General features: G+C 42.6%; 2 protein-coding genes and 1 long non-coding RNA gene across 4 annotated transcripts in view; 2 read left to right on the forward strand and 1 right to left on the reverse strand.

Annotated features, from left to right (window-relative positions):
• The window catches only part of LOC120547176, a 36,272-nt gene extending 23,180 nt beyond the window's left edge, over window positions 1-13,092 (forward strand). For both annotated transcript variants that reach the window (XR_005637034.1, XR_005637035.1), the window contains exon 5: window positions 12,721-13,092. This is a non-coding gene — a long non-coding RNA (uncharacterized LOC120547176). The remainder of the gene's footprint in view (window positions 1-12,720) is intronic.
• On the reverse strand, window positions 5,701-11,837 carry bmp2b (bone morphogenetic protein 2b). Its single transcript, XM_039782651.1, has 3 exons — window positions 11,403-11,837; window positions 10,071-10,438; window positions 5,701-6,928 (listed from the first exon to the last, which is right to left on the reverse strand). The coding sequence occupies exons 2-3, from the start codon at window positions 10,423-10,425 to the stop codon at window positions 6,021-6,023; spliced, it is 1,263 nt and encodes a 420-aa protein (XP_039638585.1). The 5' UTR covers window positions 10,426-10,438; window positions 11,403-11,837; the 3' UTR covers window positions 5,701-6,020.
• An 824-nt stretch (window positions 13,093-13,916) lies between the features above and the next one.
• On the forward strand, window positions 13,917-14,515 carry LOC120547093 (tumor protein D53 homolog; the record flags this gene model as incomplete). Its single annotated transcript, XM_039782503.1, has 2 exons — window positions 13,917-14,153; window positions 14,285-14,515. Coding segments are annotated over 2 exons (390 nt in total), but the record flags the coding sequence as incomplete, so codon positions are not given.
• Window positions 14,516-17,724: the final 3,209 nt, after the last annotated feature.

The following is a 17,724-nucleotide window of genomic DNA, read 5'->3' on the forward strand; positions in this document are numbered from 1 at the left end:
ATAAGGCTGCAAAAAACATTTTTTAATTTTAAGACGAAATGCATTGTCTACCACAGGTGATTAAGTAGAGTGATCAACATCTAGGCCATATTTGTGTGCATATGACAGAGAAAGAGTGTGTTCTGCTTTGGTATTATTCACTTTGTACTATGAGCTTTCGTCTACTATCAGTCATCAGACAAAACAGATTAGTTTTGAGCCTTCTTTTTATGGCCAGCACAGAATCAGCAACATCGCTGATTTGAAGCTGTATGCGATGTAATGCAGGAGATTTACTGTGCTCGAGATTGACATTTATTTAACAGGCATGCTGGGGGATGTCATGTAGCTCCCTTTGATTGATCTCTTCACTTCCTGCTACAAAGATGGAGGCTGCTCCCGTAACCACACAACCCCTTTCAAGCTCGGGGTGTAGGAGACGCCTCGCCAAGGTTCCAGGATCAGTCGGGTTCACCCTCCCCCCCCAAACCTAACTGTAACCATCAGAGGAGTAAACACGACACTGACCTTAGATCAGTGTCTACAGGCAAATCCATCCTCAAGCCTGTTTTAGAAGCCCATATGTGGTCCATATGGAACTCCTTCCTGTATTCTCTGTGAAAAGTGCAAGGTACACATCCTAAAGCCCGTTCCTTTTTGATCCCAGAATGACATGGAAAAGGAAAATGAATTATCTTATTGATAATTTACCCAAATCCTCCAGTATTTTCTTTCTCCATATTTCCTATTATTTTATGTTATCAGAACAGTGAGAGAGAGCAGGAAACCGAGTATTACACACTTTGTCCAGAAATCGTTATTTAACGTCCTTGGGTTAGAGATGAACAGCTCTGATGTTACGAGGTTGTTTCTCCTGCTGCTGCCCCCATCCCCTATTGATAAAAAGTGTCTTGCCTAACGGAGAATTCCGGTCGATTTCAACACGTAGTTCTGTTGTTTGTAAATTTGGAGTGCTGTCAGTAGCGAGAAAAACAAAAACAGTGTTATCCTCCTGCTAGCGTTAGCACCCAGGAGACTGAAACCGGCAAGTTTTAAACGTGCATATAGCCTCTTAACATGTTCAAAATGTCATTACAAGTGCCTACCCATGTGAAGTGATTCCTCACGAGTGAACACAGTGAATCTGACTGCAGTAGATGTGAAAGAAATTCATAACATTTGTGCTAATTCAGCTCTGTTTAGTTCCGGTGTTGAGACGGCAAGACGAGTGCTTCGGGACCGTCTACAAAGTACAACACCGAAAAGAGATACAAAAATATTTATTAATTTAATGATTAAATAAGGTAGCGTCTCCAAACTTACCTCAATTATAACTTGTTTCCTGCTAGTTGTACTACAGCACTTACTGCTCCACATATCTGGAACAAACTCCCAGAAAACTGCAGGTCCGCTGCAACTCTCAGTTCTTTTAAATCAAGGCTGAAGACCTATCTTTTCGATGTCGCCTTTCTTTAAATAACTGTTCATTTCTTATACTGAAGTTACATTGTTGAAACTGTATGACAATCTATATAAGCATAAAGAGAAATTCCTATTTTATCAGCTTTTATATGTTTAACTGTTTTAATTGCTCTTTAATGTTTAATTTCTGCCCTCTCATTCTCGTATTTTATCTGTTTTTAATTTATTTATTTTTTGATCTGTTTTTATGTAAAGCACTTTGAATTGCCCTGTTGCTGAAATGTGCTATACAAATAAAGCTGCCTTGCCTTGCCTTGCCTTGCCTTACTTTTAAAAAATAAGCATAATCCTATTTTTGAAAATATTTTTGTATCTCTTTTCGGTGTTGTAGTTTGTAGACGGTCCCTAAGCACTCGTCTTGCCAACACCGGAACTGAACAGAGCTGAATTAGCACACATTTCATGCATTTCTTTAACTTCTACTGCAGTCAGATTCACTGTGTTCACTCGGAAGGAATCCCTTCACATGGGTAGGCACTTGTAATGACATTTCGAACATGTTAAGAGGCTAAAAGCACGTTTAAAATTTGCCCGGTTTCAGCCTACTGGGTGCTAGCTAGCAGGAGGATAACACGGTGTAGGCAACACCGATTGTTTTCGTTTTTCTCGCTACTCACAGCACTCCAAATTTACAAACAGAGCTACGTGTTGAAATCGACCGGAATTCTCCTTTAAGGTCTCGTCCATCTTCTAAGGTTTCATTGCCTTGTTCTCGAGAGAGTATCATAATGGCAGACAGGCTTTTAACTCTGTACTATAGCTTAACTGCAAGACTATTCTGCTGTGTATAATGGTCTCTTCCATTGAGTCCAAGCCAGAGGTAATGATTTCAGCATGTCACTCCAGGCCAACTGCACTGTGATTGCATGGATGATTAGCTCTTACAGTAATGGTAGTAGCAGAACATATTTCAGGAGTAAGTTTGCTATCGTTTTTTAGTAATGTTGCTCTCATTTTCTACATGCCTTTTTGTAATGTGAATGTACAAACACATTTACTAGTCAAAGCTAGTGCGTTTGCAGCACATGTGCTCACAGATGCGCTTTAATTCATATGTGCTTGTACGTGCAGACATATACACGTGGAAGAATAAAAGGCTACGATTGTATATGTGTAAAAGTACAATCATCCGTGCCGTCATTCTGGAAAAGACATTTCCATACTTGCTCTGCTCCTGAATCTGTGGACGCCCGTCTGTTTGATGTGTTCAGAGCTGCAGCACAGATGCCACAGTCTTAGCTATGCTGGACGTCATCTCACTGGCTGTTCTCAGAATACAGAAAAAAAAACCACCATGTGCACCAGCTCTAAAATTAGTGTGTGCAGCACATGAAGGAGAAAAGATCCAAAGTTAGAAAACACTCTATAGTGGCCTCCGTCTCTCTTCACTCCTGTACATTTTCACCTTGGCACAGGGCCAGTCGAGCTCTCCCATAGTGACTGAGCCCTCTATCTCATCAAAGATACAAAGCACGCATACTTTCCAATTCTGGGCCAGCCAGAAATCTGGAAATCAGATTTTATAACGCTTATGATTTAGGTTGTTTGGAGCTTCAGATAGTTTTGGTGTGGTTTGCTGCACACCAAACAAAACGAACGAGCCCTGCCACGCTAGTAGGTCCCAGCTTCCAGTGTTATGCTCATCAGTTGTGCGGCTGTTCTGTTGTGTGTTTGTGCGTAAACAAAGACAGCGAAGGACACCTTTAACAGATTTACCAGATGTTGGTGGAGAAGGAAGGGGAAAATCTGTTTTTCGGAGAGTGACTTTGCAGAGGTCTGTGTAGCAGGTGAAGAGAATCTAGCCAAGAACACATATCTTGCATGTGCTTTTGTAACTAAATCATGGGATACACAGTCACACACACACTACATTTTTAGCTACTCATCATCAGTTATTTCATGCCATAAAATAGATGGTTTTAAAATCCATGTTGCGATAAGCTGTATAAAAAGACTAAATGCGGAAACGGAAACATGCGCTCAGTCCCTACCAGTGGCTGACCACACTTGAAGTCACTAGTCTGTGATGATGGAGATAATAGGCCCTTATTACTTTGACCCTTGACCCCTGTTCTTAGTGAGAAGTTTGGGATTGGTCCCTGAGGAGCTATCAGATACTAACGTGGCTCTAAAATGAGAAGCCCCAGAAGTCAGAGGAACAGTGGCCAGCTCACAGTACAACCGGAACCCAATTCAGCTGGGATGGGGCTGCAGGACGGGGGTTTCAGGAGTGCTACCCATGTGTCACCCACCCTGGGAGCAGTATTTCCACGCAACCCAGTGAAAGGTTTATGGACTTAAACTATAAAGGCAAACTATTAAATCTTAACACTTTTTTTTTTTAAACACAAATATTTCCAGAAACTTTTTTTGGTTAAGGTTTTTAGTGTTCATTTTTATCAAATGTTCATTAAGTGTGCCAGCGAAGTGACTTCCAACTGAAGTCCATTAAAATGGTGCTGCTCTGCTACTGGCAGAGGTATGTGCAGCCCATGTGCGGGGTTGTGGTATGGTGGGGTCCACAGAGGAGAAATGATCACCAGATGGGACCAAGGGGGGTGGAGATGGAAGGTAGAATAAAATAATGCATGCAGAAGATTGAAACTGAAATGTGGTAGGAGGAGTTGCGTGTGTGTTGGGGAGGGATATAAAATAATTGGATAGTTGCATCATCTAGTATAGCCGGGTGCAATACACCCTTGGAGGATAAGAATGGGTAAACAGATATGATCTGAGGCACAGGGGGGAAAAAAGTGACATTTCAGTGTTTTTACTGCCCGTGAATGAAGTCTCACGAGCTCTAAATGTTTTGATTTACATTTCCTATATAAGTAACAAGCGTATCTTTGTTCAATGCACATTTGTTTTTTGAAGAGAAAAAGCCCACCAGGAAACCCTTGAATAGATGATTGAAAAAACAACCACGTTGGTTTTCCATGCAAGCGTATGCATGTGTCTGAGATTGAAAACCAACATTCCACGGTCCCAATGTGCGCTCACATAAAAAAAAAAAAACATTCTATTTAGAGCATTTTGAGCTGCCTTGTGATCCCTCCAAACCCTTTCTAATGCAAACACAGCAGAAAGCACAGTCAGTCAAACTCCGCAAAACTTTCTCTACTCCCTCTCATTATCTGATCTGCTATGGTGGCTACACTGTAAACTTTCATCTGTGTCTTTCTGGAGCACTTTTAGTCCTATTCAGTTTGGTCTAGATCCTATGTTGTTTCCATCAAAAACATTGCAGTATGAAGATGTTGACTCAGATATTCACACTTCAAACTGTCTTATTGCAACATATGATATGCTTTGTTGTTGCCAGCCAGCCATCCCCTCTGTCTTATTGAACAAAACATGACTCTTAGGCGGTTTTTGGTGTCAGTTTTGGGTATTGTTAGTGTTGCAGTTCATCATCTGCTGCTGCTGAGTAATTTTGTAAAAAACATTCCTGTATTTGTTATATATATATATTTTTTTTACTTATATGCCAAACACATCACAACCTTATGACTCAGAGACGACAAAGAAAGGCAACCAAACTCTAAAGTGGGGGCGAATCTGTCTGAGCACGTGCAGCGTGTGGACAGGTGCAGGTGTGTGTTTGGTGTGTCTGTTTGCTACAGTTTGCAATCTTTCAGTCTCAAATCTCACTATAAATAAACTCTGCCATGTCAGACCTTCCTCAGAAACCTGCAGATTACCCCCCACACACACACACACACACACACACGTTAATGATGGTTAGGAACAGCAAAAACATAGGAGCTAGCTTCTAGTCGAACCTTCCCAGGGATCTTTGCAGTGACATGTACTGCATGAAAACATGCTCTGGTGTTTTTCTAATCCTCCCATGGGAGTCTATCACATTTGTGGGCTTGTAACTTGTCAGTCTCGTCCTGTGACCCTACACCCCACTGCAGTTCATTACACCCTGACCCAGCTCCGTCACTTTCTTCTCTACCCTTCTATTGTTGTTGGTGTCCAATTACATTTACCAAAAGAGTTCAATGCTTGGTTTGCAATCAGTGCGGTGTGAGCTTCTTGTCATGTGTTCTATTTGTGCAGCTAATTTCTGTCCGAATTTGAAACTCTTGTTATTCATGTCAGCCACCCATGTCGGCCCCTGACATAGAAACATCAACAATGGTTGACTGGTTCACTGTAGCTGTAAAATTGGAGTGACCACATTTTTTTTTCACGATAAATACACATTATTTATTTACAAATAAAGTGGTTATAATAGAAATAAATACAAAATAAAAATCTGAGCATTATACTTCATGTGGTATTGCACCCATTTCGAAATGTACATCACAAATACATTTTCAAAACCAGTAAAGGATTTTTCCTCTGATTAAAATATTTATTTTTCCCAACTTTACGTAGACATAAATATATTCATATATAGTTTTTTTTCTTCTTCTTCCACAATAGCTCTGTTTTGTCTTTCATATAAATAAACGTCTTCATTGGGAAACCGGGTGTCCATAATAACCTCTGATGTCTCTTTCTGTCTCTCTTGCCCACTTTCTCTTTCTTTCCATGCCACTGTTCGTTTCTCACCGGCAGCCACATCCCTCCACCACCATATCCTGGTAGTTTTTCAGGATCACCTTCTCGTATTCATCCAGGTAGAGCAGGGAGATGGGGCTGAGGTCAGTGGGCACACAACAGGCTCTGGGGATGTTCGAGTTGACTGAGTTGACCAGCGTCTGCACAATGGCATGATTGGTAGAATTAAGGTGGTCTGCTAGAGGGAACGGACATTCCCCTTGGCAATAAAAGGCGTGGTAGCCAGGGGGCGCCACTATCCACTCGTTCCACCCCACATCACTGAAGTCCACGTACAGGGCATGTCTCTTGCAGCTGGCCTTGTGCTGCTGCTTCCTGCGCTGTTTGCGGAGTGCTGCCTGACGTTTTTCCCGTGTGTGGAGTACCGAGTCCCCACGGCCGTCATGGCCATACGTCACCAGTAGAGGCCGAGCCTGAGGCCACGAGTCCCGGTCCTGGTGCAGGGACCGGCTCACCCTGATGTGCCTACTACGTCTCTGGGCGTGCTCCCCATCCATCTCCCCTTCCTCTGGGTGAAGCACCTCCACCATAAAGCCATGGTTGTGACCTTTCCCAGAGGTCCACTGGGATACAGCAGGGCTGACGTCGAAGCTTTCCCAGCGGCTCAAAGAGTCCTGCACTAGCCGAGTGTCCAGCAGACGTGCCAGAGGTTCCCTACTTTGAGTGGCAGGAACTCCGAATATCTCGTAAATGTTGATACGATGGAAGCCAGGAGCGCTATTACTGGTGCTGCTGTTTCTTGAGCTGTTGTTGGGGGGTGCAGCTCCCATCACCTGATCCCTGTAGACACGTAGCTCTGCAGAGGTGATGAGCTCCTCATCAGGGATAGAAGTGAGGTTGAAGTAGAACTGCTGGGTCGTTTTGCCTTTCAGCCTGGCCAGGGCCTCCATAGACTCTACAAGAGATAGCACAGAGACACACGGGGTAAAAAATGTGAAATGCATGCCAATGATGAAACAAAGAGTGTATGCATGGTACAAGATTGAGAAACAACATCTATGATGAAAGCCTAGCAGGCGTTATGGATCTTCTGCGAGCAGGGAAACATTGGCCATGAATGGTTTCTCACATGGTTTCTCTGGCTGTCTCTCTCTCACACATACACTCGCACACAACTTGCAGTCTTCTGTCTGCCAAGCTGCCACGTGGTTATATTGAGTGGTTGTAGGCCATTGTCAAACAGGCATAACAGACACATCAATACTTTTGCATGTGTGACTCACTCACAGTGTAATATTGTCATGGTTATGTAATACCGTCATTAGTGCTCATAAATGTACCTGGCTAAATGTCAGGAGATGAAAGCAGTGTGCTTCCTTTTATTGATACGATCTAAGATGCCTTTAAATGAGAACTGGCTGCTGCAAACAATTCCCATTATCTGCGCACATGAAAAAGTTGTAGCACATATATTGAGGATCATTAAAGAGGAGTATGAGCAAAAGAGCAACGTGGAAATCAATATAAAACTGATATACATTCTAACATAAATGGTAACTGTTGCATTAACCTTAATAGAACTGGCCAGCTCTGAAATAGCACTGGTAAGTGTTGCAATGTGAAACCTCATAATTCCATTATATAATCCATTCACAAATGGAAAGCTGAGTGAACAATGTTTGATATTTGAATGTTAACTTTATTGCGAACAGCCTGGAAAGACTCCTCTCTGAAAAATGTGTTTAAGACATCTATTATAAATGTCCTGAATCATATGAAAGTCATATATATATATATATGCTCATTGGTATTCCCCTCTATATTGCACTGTAAATGACAGAAATCAGTAAAAGCTGCAATTTGCTTTGAGGCGGCTCCACTTTGAACTCGTCCTTTATGAAGTTCATAGATGAGGTATAGACACACTTTTTAATCTGTTTGGTGTGGTAAAATAAACACAAACTTTGAACTCTGTGCTCTTTCAAAGGAGTCATTTAGGAAATTCCACCATCTCATTCTAAACCTCCCTCCAGAGGCACAAAGACCTCAATTAGGCCTATCACTCCTCATTTGATGTGGGAAAGCCCCCTGTCTCTCGTTCCCTCTCCTCTGTCCCCAATCCCTCTCTTTCTTTCCTTCCTCAGCTCCCAAATCCCCTTCTCTCTCTGTTCTCTTAGCCCCAAATCCTCTTTTCTTTCCTTCTCCTTCTCTTGTCACTCTTTCTCTGTTTCTTACTGCAGCAGCGTTCTCACTGTCTCCCGTCTGTCTCTCTCCTGAGGAACTGGCTGTGTGAACAAGTTGAGTCTTGTCAAAAACGTGTGAACCACACATATGAGTGTATCAACATTCCTAATTTCTTTTTGCGCTGCATGCCAAAACAAAAGATAAAGGCTAATGTTGGGTCATTCATCACGGACCTGTCTCAGGCAGCCACTTCCTGTGTAATAGTGAAAATGTTCTATTTGGCATTGAAAGTGGTTATCTTTGAAAACTGATAGGAGTGAAACTAATTATCCTAGTGAAATTAATATCAGCAGGCATATGTGATGAATGATTAGAGCCGTTTGCTTTGATGTGCTGCACTAACATCTGTAGATATATGCTTATTGAATGGAATAGCCATCAACTGCACGTCTCTTGACATGGGAAGAGTAACAGCCCCGCGGCTCTGTTAGCGTAAGATGAAAAAGCCAGGGAAGCATATGTAAACACAGTCTGAACACATTCGTAATGGTCGGTGGTGTCAAGGTGTGTGCTGGCCTGGTGCAGAGGTTTCCAGTAGTGGGCAGGGAGCAGTCACTCGGCTTGGCTGCCCAGGCCAGGCTTGTTTGTAGTGTGTCAGTGTAGCCACTGGGTGTCATTGCACTAGGCCTCTGGAGAGCACCCAAGCAACCACTCAACCACCCCTCTGACTCACCCCTGATGGAAACTTCCCCACTCAAACACTTAGGACTCTGTATAAGGACTCTGTGTAGAGCCCCTATGGACTCAGTAACTTGTATGTTGTAAAAACTGGAACATGGGCCATCGGACATTGAATGGTAGATACAGGGTGGCTATATGTTTGACAGTAAAAGTTATTTTTTATCATACATAAATCATTTTGATATCATGACCAGGTGCTCCACTCTGCTGCTCAGCAGTTAAACTTAATATATACATAAAGCATTAGTCATGTTTATATTCCACCTGTTAGATTATTTTAGACATCTTAAAATAACCCACTTCATCAGTAACATTGTGTAAAGACATATAGTGTATGACTGGTGAACTAATGCACTCTGTCCAGGATCTATGGACCTTCAGTGTGTGTGAGCCTTATTCATCTGAGCACCATATGTTAACTTGAAAGTAACATAGAATTGAACTGAAACACTGAATTCAACAATCAGCGCGTATCCAGCATATAAACTAAGTGAGCAATTATGGTGTTATTGGAACGTGCGTAATGGCGCACAGAGCGGAGAGAAAGGGGCGATTTGGAAAGAATAAGGCGCGCAACCCCATCTCTCCCTTTTTACCAGGACTCATTTCAGTCCTGTTAGAAATGACTCAGAATGCAGTCCGACACGATGACTTTGTCATAATGCGTGTTAGTATAATGTCATGTCCTGTGTTATTAAAGTAGCAGGGTTATGACTATCACCTGCGAAAAAGGCACACCGCCCTTCATCGTGCTCCTGTGGTGCGTGTCTGGAAAAACTGTTTTCAGAGCCCAGGCAAACACCATCAATTATTAAGAAACAAATTACCCCAGGGATGCCACCGCCCCTTGATGTTTTTGAAGCCTGTGACAGCTGCGCCAGGGGAATGTTTGGTTAAAGGTTGCATCACTACATATACGAGAGTTAATTTAATTGCGCATGAGATATTTGTTTGTAAATCGTGTCAGTGAGTTTTAAGCAATCCCGAACGTATTACAGAGTTACAAATAACGTGGACGCGTGTCACCTGTAATGACTAACGCTCCATAAAACAGTGAAGACTCTGAAGTTCAGCCTTTGCGCACTGAGTCATGTTTAAATATAGGTTTGGGCTGTCTGAGGGAGCCGAGGAGCTCTCCGGCTGACAGGTAAAGGTATGTCACTAATACATACCTTCATGGTGAAAGCTTCTAATCGTGTTGGCCTTGCTGGCGGCTCTCTCTGCGTGTTTCCCCATGCTCTTGGGTCGTTTCGAGATGTGGTCTCCGTTTGCTGAGTGCATGCGGTAAAGGTCCACCATGTACTGCGGCACCACGGCTTGCTTGCTCGGGGTCGGCCTGCGCCTCAGTCCAAACATATTGAGAAGCCGAAGCTCAAACTCGTTGAAGAAGCTCTCCGACTGCTCTGGGGTCTGCTTCCCGGATTCGCTGTATTTCCTCCGGCCGACCTCGGGGATAAGTCCCGCAGCACCTTCCAGCAACACCTGAGCGAGCAGCAGTACCATGAGAGAGCGGACCACGGCGACCATGATCAGTCAGTCCCTGTGGAGAAAGTTGGTTTCTGTCAATACACTGGCGTTGAGGTATTGACATGAGGTAGATACAGCAGGGGCTTCACTGCAGCTTTCTCCAAACTGTGTGTGAGACAACCCCCCCCCCCCAAGTACAGTAGGAATGATGGAAGGAGAGCAGGTTAAAAAGGGAAGACACCTCTTCACTTTGAAGTAGAACAAAAAAAAAAAGGAGCTGTGAATAACAACCCCGCCGGCAATATAGCGCGTCTAAATGAAACAGAAGATTGATCTTAACGTGAACAGAAACATGAAAATATCAAGGTGAGGAAGTTATGAAAGAGACCGAACAAGGGGGGGGGGGGATGACACGGGGGGAAGACAAATCAAAGAAAGTTGCGGGGGGAAACTGCAGACATAAAGTCTCCAATTAGAAGAGATAAGAAATCACGTTTAGTGGAGTGATATGAAAAGAAATGCAAGTCTGTGTGGCCCGAAAGATCTCAAGAGGCATGAAAGAATGTTGGAGAAAGAATAGAATAGAATACAGAGCAGCAGGAGAGGCAGTCAGACTGCTACAAGCGTCTATTTGCAGTGGCTTTGACGGTCATGTATAATCATAAGGGATAGAGTTACTTCAAGAAGCTCGCAGGTGTTAGATCTGACGTGCGTACCAGAGCCAGATGTAGCCCGGGACAAGACATCAAAAACATCAAAAAGTAAATATCATCTGATTAGCACAACCTCCAAAGGAGAAAGAAAAAAAAAAAAACTTTTAATGTGTATTTGTCCTTTCACTGCGTTTTCCCCGAGGTTCAAAATATAAACGCTTTAACTTTTACGCACACACCCTATAAGCACGTATAGTAGGGGAAATGTCGATGTTCAGTTGTAATAGTAAACGTTTTCTTATAAGGTATTTTACACTTGTTGACATTATTAAGATAGGGTTTCCTAGACAAGTTTAACAGTTCAGTCCATCAGTCTTATTTTACCTGACGAGGAAGCGCTGTGTCCGGTCGTCGTTCCACCTTGGGGCTCCGATAAATTCCACATTAATTCGCGTTTAATCCACGCTGCTTCTCCGTGAGGGACCAAAGACAGTCCATGCCCTTCGCCGATCGCCTCTCGCACATATTCTCACCAGCTGCAAAATTCGGGTTAGGTCTTGGTCAGCACGGAAAGAAAGGGGGAAAAAAAATATGTTAAGTCTATGAGGAAGCGGGTTCGCGTAGGCAGGACCGATCTAAGTATAAAGCATGTTGGTTGAACATCTTCAAAAGAGAACAGTTCGCAGAGACACAAAGTTGAGCGGAGCCTGGCTTTAAGAGAGATAAGCGCACTCAAGTGTCGCTCCTCGGACCTTGTTGGACCGAGTTTGGGAGCGCGTCGCCTCTCCTCTGTGCGCCACAGCGTAGTGGTTGAATTGATTGGTGCCTTCGCTTCCCCCAGCGACTCTTTTTGTCGTACGGTGATGTCACCACGGGGCTGTCAATCATGAGTCCACTACGAAGCACCTCCTGCTAACCTTTTCATGTCTAGCGATGTCAAATAAACACACATTAGAGCCGCGGACCCCCTTTTTGATAAGATTTAGGTCCCAGGATCCCCCACAGGAAGAGTTTTTGATTGGAATGGCGTGGATCAGTGCAGTGACAACTATTGGAATAGTCACTTTTATACAGTCTCAAATTTAAATAAAGTCTTGCTAATTTACATTATAGTGAAATTATTTTATTCCACAAAATCCCCTCCAAAATTCCCCCTTTCCCCCTCCCCAGAACGTTTGAAAACCATCAGCATATATATTAAAAAATACCTATCCTTATTACAAACAACTCTTTTTCTCTTGAATGTTTACATGTCCTGAAAATTCACACCATAAAAATAGTTATAAAGTGAAGAGTTAAAACCATGCTGTTGCTTTTAGTTTTTTCAGAGTGATTTTCCATACATAGCAATCCTCTATTTGCTTAATGTTTTTAAATATCATAAAATGGCTTGGTAGCAGTCCCTAGGTGGTGTAATATTCCTGTGAATTTGACCGCCCAGAAGCTAAAAAAAAACCATGTCAAGTCATGCTGCTTCATAAATAGATAATTGATGAAGGTGTTAATAGCTGGATCAAACATGTTTGGCTTTTGGATTAAGGCTAATAGATAATGGCATCACAATGTGTTGCTTTTGTGGTTTTAAAGGATTAGTCCCTGCAGAGGGACTATCACATCCTCCTGCTGAACTTCTGTGTGTGTGTGTGTGTGTGTGTGTGTGTGTGTGTCTGCTTGTACATGTGTGTGTCTGACACCAGAGCAGATTTATACATGCTTTCTCCTCGCTTGATCAGTCTTTTCATGTCATTCCAATTCACAGCAGTGTATCAATATATCAGTGGCAGATTTTGGCTGCACATGTTGCTGTCTCATATCTACAATAATGTGTGAGAAAGTCTCAAGAGAAACCCCACTAATTGCCGAAGACGGACATATTCTTTCACTTAGTTTCAGGACACGCCACATTTTGAAACTGCTCGCAAAATCATCTCTAAGATGCCGCTTTAGTCTGATACAAATTATGTATATGCTCTTTTTCTTAATGTACGTCGAATATAATTCATGTATGTACCTGCTGTATTTGTACAGGGGTGAGAGAGACTTTGCTGCATTGTTTTTTAGCCTGTGGGGTGTAGTCAACAGCATTAATGTTTGGGTCATCTCCATAAGAAAAGCCTCCATTCATTCCCTCGAGTGACTTCCATTAGGTGATGATGGTGGGGCAGGCGGCTGTGTTTTGGCCAAAGCACCGGGCCTGTTTTCTTCAGAGAGATGGCAATAGATTAAATCCCACAGAGATCACAAGATATCTTTGTCTCCTTCCAGTACAATAACATTTTTATGAGGGATAATCCCAGATCATCCACTTAGCAATTAAAATACAGAGAGGCCCATTGGGTGCATGCCGTTACCTGAGTGGCAGTGTGTACTGTTTCTTGGTCTTCCCCTCGCTGGATCCAAGCTTTTTAGATTCATACTTTTTTTGGTGGCCAGTCTCTTAATGCTTCTTTTGCTTTCCAGATTGTTTTTGCCTTTTATTTAATTACCAGTATCAGTTAAAGGTAGCTTATAGTGACATGCTTTCTATCCAATCTTTTTCAATTTTGTCAGTCCAGTTCATTCGTTCAGTTATTCTTCCATTCATTCATAAAAGCGGGGTATTGGAGAACATTTGAATTCATTCATTACTGCTTAGATTTGCTCTATTGTCGTGCTAATCTGTTGGCAGTGATAGTTGGGCCTCTGCTGTTGCCAAAACACCACTTGGTGAACCTAGTGCTCTAAACCCAAACCCAGGTAAAAGCTGCTCGGCATTTAGATGCTTTAGATTAGGGGATAAGGCCTCGCACAGTAAGCTGTGAGTAACTTTAATTACCAGAGTGAGAGGATTAGAAAGAGAGGGCTTTATCTGATGCTTTCTCCCTCTTTTTCTTTCTGTATATATCTGGTCTGATTTGAGTGAGTTTACATGTAAAGGTGTGTGTTTTGAGTGCAAGTACTGTATATGCACATATTGTGTGTGTGTGTGTGTGTGTGTGTGTGTGTGTGTGTGTGTGTGTGTGTGTCTTTCTTTCAGGTTTCCTGGACTCTGAGCCATTGAGAGAGGCTGATGAAGATATGGCCTCAGAAGTCAACCTAAACAACTCCATCATGACGGAGGAGGAGAGAGAGGAGATTCAGCAAGAGTTAGCTAAAGTATGTTTACATATGCACATTCTCATGCGCATACTCAGAAACAACAAGAATTGTTGAAAGTGGTGATATTGTTGATAGTCATAAGATAGTATGACAGTTAAGTAGCGCTTTGTCTTTTTGTGTATGTCCAGCTGGAGGAGGAGATCAGTACGTTGAAGCAGGTTTTGTCGTCCAAAGAGAAGCAGCACGCAGACCTCAAACAGAAGCTGGGCGCGACTTCTCTGTACGAGCTCAGGAACAACCTCAGTAGAGGCTGGCACGACATGCAGACCTCCACGGCGTAAGTTAATGTGTGTATGTGAGTGTGTGAGACAGCTGAAAGAGTTTGCAGGTTGAAGTGTTAGAGTGAAGGGGAGAAAGTGTGTGTTAGTGTCAGGCCAGCACTGAGGAATGTGTCAGTGTGTGTTGACGGACTTCATCAGTGATGCCCAGAGTGGTTTGAGAAGATCATGCGGCTCTGATACAGCATATATATATATATATATATATATATATATATATATATATAAATCATTGTTTTGAGCTAGACACATCATGCTTATCTAGGCTAATCGCTGTGGCTGATCCAATTACATGCTGATTGAAAGGACAACATCGCAGAGCGAAATCCTGGCAGCCAGAGAGGGCAGGTAGAGATATGCTTATCTAAAACACAAATGAACGAGCTACTGAGAGGGGGGGCTCTGAGAGGTTAAACTGTGACTCAGCCACACAGCGTTAGCCCATCACGACCATCACCACCACTAGCGCCATTATGTCCTTCCAACAGGCATTTGTTTGTTCGTGATAGCAGTAAATAGTCTCTGAAAGATACAGCATAAAACTCCAGTCAAGACAGAGGTTGGATCTCAGCTGTTATATAATACTACAGAGCCATCAGCCCATTAGGACAGAATAGTTTACAAACTTTCTTTCTGGCCATATTTCTATGTTCTAAACTCTTAACAACAGCTAAAAGGAAGGGGAAATATTATTCAAGTGAAAATGCAGTTTTGTCAAAACAAGCCCATATACTGTACTGGGTTTCCCCACACATATTTTTAAGCTTAATTCCATAACATTGTAATAACATATATACTCGCCGATCTTGTTGCAGTGAACATTTCTTTACCATAGACAGAAACTTAAAACTTTTTGGGCTGCAGGAAAGTTTGCATATTTAAACAGTTTGTTATCCCTTTGGTGATTCCACATCTCCCATAACCTTCAGGTTTGTTGAAAAACAAGGCACTAGAGCATCTGTACGTGCTCATAACGGTGGTTTAGCCATAGGCTGTTGTTATCAGCTTAAACTGGAGTTCTTGGAAATCCTTTTGTCCCAGCAGTATGGACTAATGTGAGCGGTCTCTGATCTGACCCGAGGCCTTCAGTCTAGGAACAACACTAACTAAAAGTTCTCCGAGAACTGAACACCCTCTGTCATAAATTCATCTATTTCGTGACTCTCTCTTATACTTTATGTTATCTTCCCGACCCTTGTCATCATAATTTATTAACCCTTTCTGACAAGTTGAAGACAAGTCTTTTTTAAAGATAATTTAAAGATAACTTTATTTCCATAGGACAGATGAAGACACAAAAGGGGAGAGAGAGAGGGGGAATGGCATGCAGCAAAGGGCCACAGGTCGGAGTCGAACCCGCGGCCGCTGCGTCGAGAAGTAAACCTGTATATATGTGCGCCTGCTCTACCGACTGAGCTAACCCGGCCACAAGTTGAAGACAATTTTGAGGCTAAAATTCAGGTTAGTACAGCATGAACACCAGACTAGGTTTTGTATCGTGAAACCTTCACATACCCTCACCTGCATATTATATATTTTTCTAAACATTTGTAAGTCAGATATCTTCACATGTTCTATTCATCCTTGACCTTCGGGGGAAATCATCTTCAGTAACCAAAAGAATAATATACAACAAACCACCTTCATGTACTTTTGCTTCAGTTAATAGATGTATCTTTTTCTTGTATGGAAACCCCCTGAAGGGAGAACAATGTGCAATACATAACACTTATAACAAAAGTATAAGGAATCTATTCAAGGGGGGATATTTGAGGTTATTTGAGGGAGATTAGGATAGAATGTGTTTTGTTATGTTAATACGTAAATCCTGTGGAAGACGAGAAGACATGGTTTATTGTCCTCTGCCCACCAAGAGTCCTGTACACGCTCATTTCTTTGCATGCCACAGTACGGGGTGTGTGTGTGTTCGTGTGTGTGTGTGCACGTGTGTGCGTGCGTACGCATGTTGTGCTGGATGTGGATGGTACGGCCTTCTCTTGTCATCACGTACATTCCAGGAGTCAGGGGGCAGACGAAGCCCTGAGATGACACTGCAGATCCAACTATTAGCCTTTCACCTGCTGTTAACAGAAACTTGGCTAGACACAGGGCCTGCATTCCTGTGCCTTGAGCCAGATGTAGTCTTCACACACAGTAACATACCTACAAGGAGATAATCTTCAGAGATGTTGCTCGAAAAACCAGGGAACGATTTGTTGCCGCGACTCGCCTCTAATTCGGCACTCGAGCAGAGTTGTCTTTTTAATTTGGAAGGCAATAAAAAAAAAAAAACTTCATCAATCCACATGTGTTTGACAGCAGAAGCACGACTGCTGGGCTATGCTGAGCACGAGCACATGGTGCATGAAAGAGATTGCGGGGAAATGGGACACATTTCGTATAGGTTGTTCCCAAAATGGAAACCCACCGAGGTCAGAGACGGCCAGCTAGCAAGCCAGAGTCAATATTTATGGATACTGAACATGTGGCACACTTCTCTACCCACTAATTTGAGCAACAAGTCCACCCCCAGATTAAATGGCCTCTCGGAGATCACAAAACAGGGTCCAAACCTTGCTTGCATGTTTCAAATATTGAGAAGCACGTTGAGGTGGGTCGCAGACTAGAAGCTGTGCATAATTTGGCAAATTGGCACACTGTTTATTTGTTTGTGTTTTAATTTCCTGTCTAAATAGGGGACAAGGGAGCTTTGATCAGGCAGCGAGGGTTGCTCCTTTATCTGGAGCTGCAGTTTGTAATTATCAGTATCACTAGTAAAGATATCATTGTAATTATCATATTGTGAAATGGTTTGCTTTAATTAAAACCAAAGAAGGAGAATTTCATATTTAAGTTATTTATGAGACACATGTCTTTTTTTAAAGTCATAGCCATGCCTTTGTTGCTTGTACACATACTGAGCAAAGTGAAGTTTGATGGCGGGCACACAATCAGAAATCAGTATATCCGTACGAAACATTTAGCTCCATACGGACCTCACACTTAAACAACTTACAATAGGAATTCATATTAACACATGCTACATTTAGCAAACTAGTTGGGATGAGAGGCAGCCACTTCCATTTTAGAGAGAGAGAGAGAGAGAGAGAGAGAGAGAGAGAGAGACATAAATACAGGGATCTGCCCTTTGAATGCAGCTCCACTCATAAAGACACCATGCGTCACTCAATTATATGTCTGCATGATTAGAAGCTTGGGCTACATAAACAGCCAGCGTCAAGATTTACATTTTACCGCTTAAGCACAAGCAGCTGTTTATGGGCCGAGGA

The sequence above is a fragment of the Perca fluviatilis genome, chromosome 18, assembly GCF_010015445.1.
Source record: "Perca fluviatilis chromosome 18, GENO_Pfluv_1.0, whole genome shotgun sequence".
In the NCBI taxonomy this organism is placed as follows: Eukaryota; Metazoa; Chordata; class Actinopteri; order Perciformes; family Percidae; genus Perca; species Perca fluviatilis.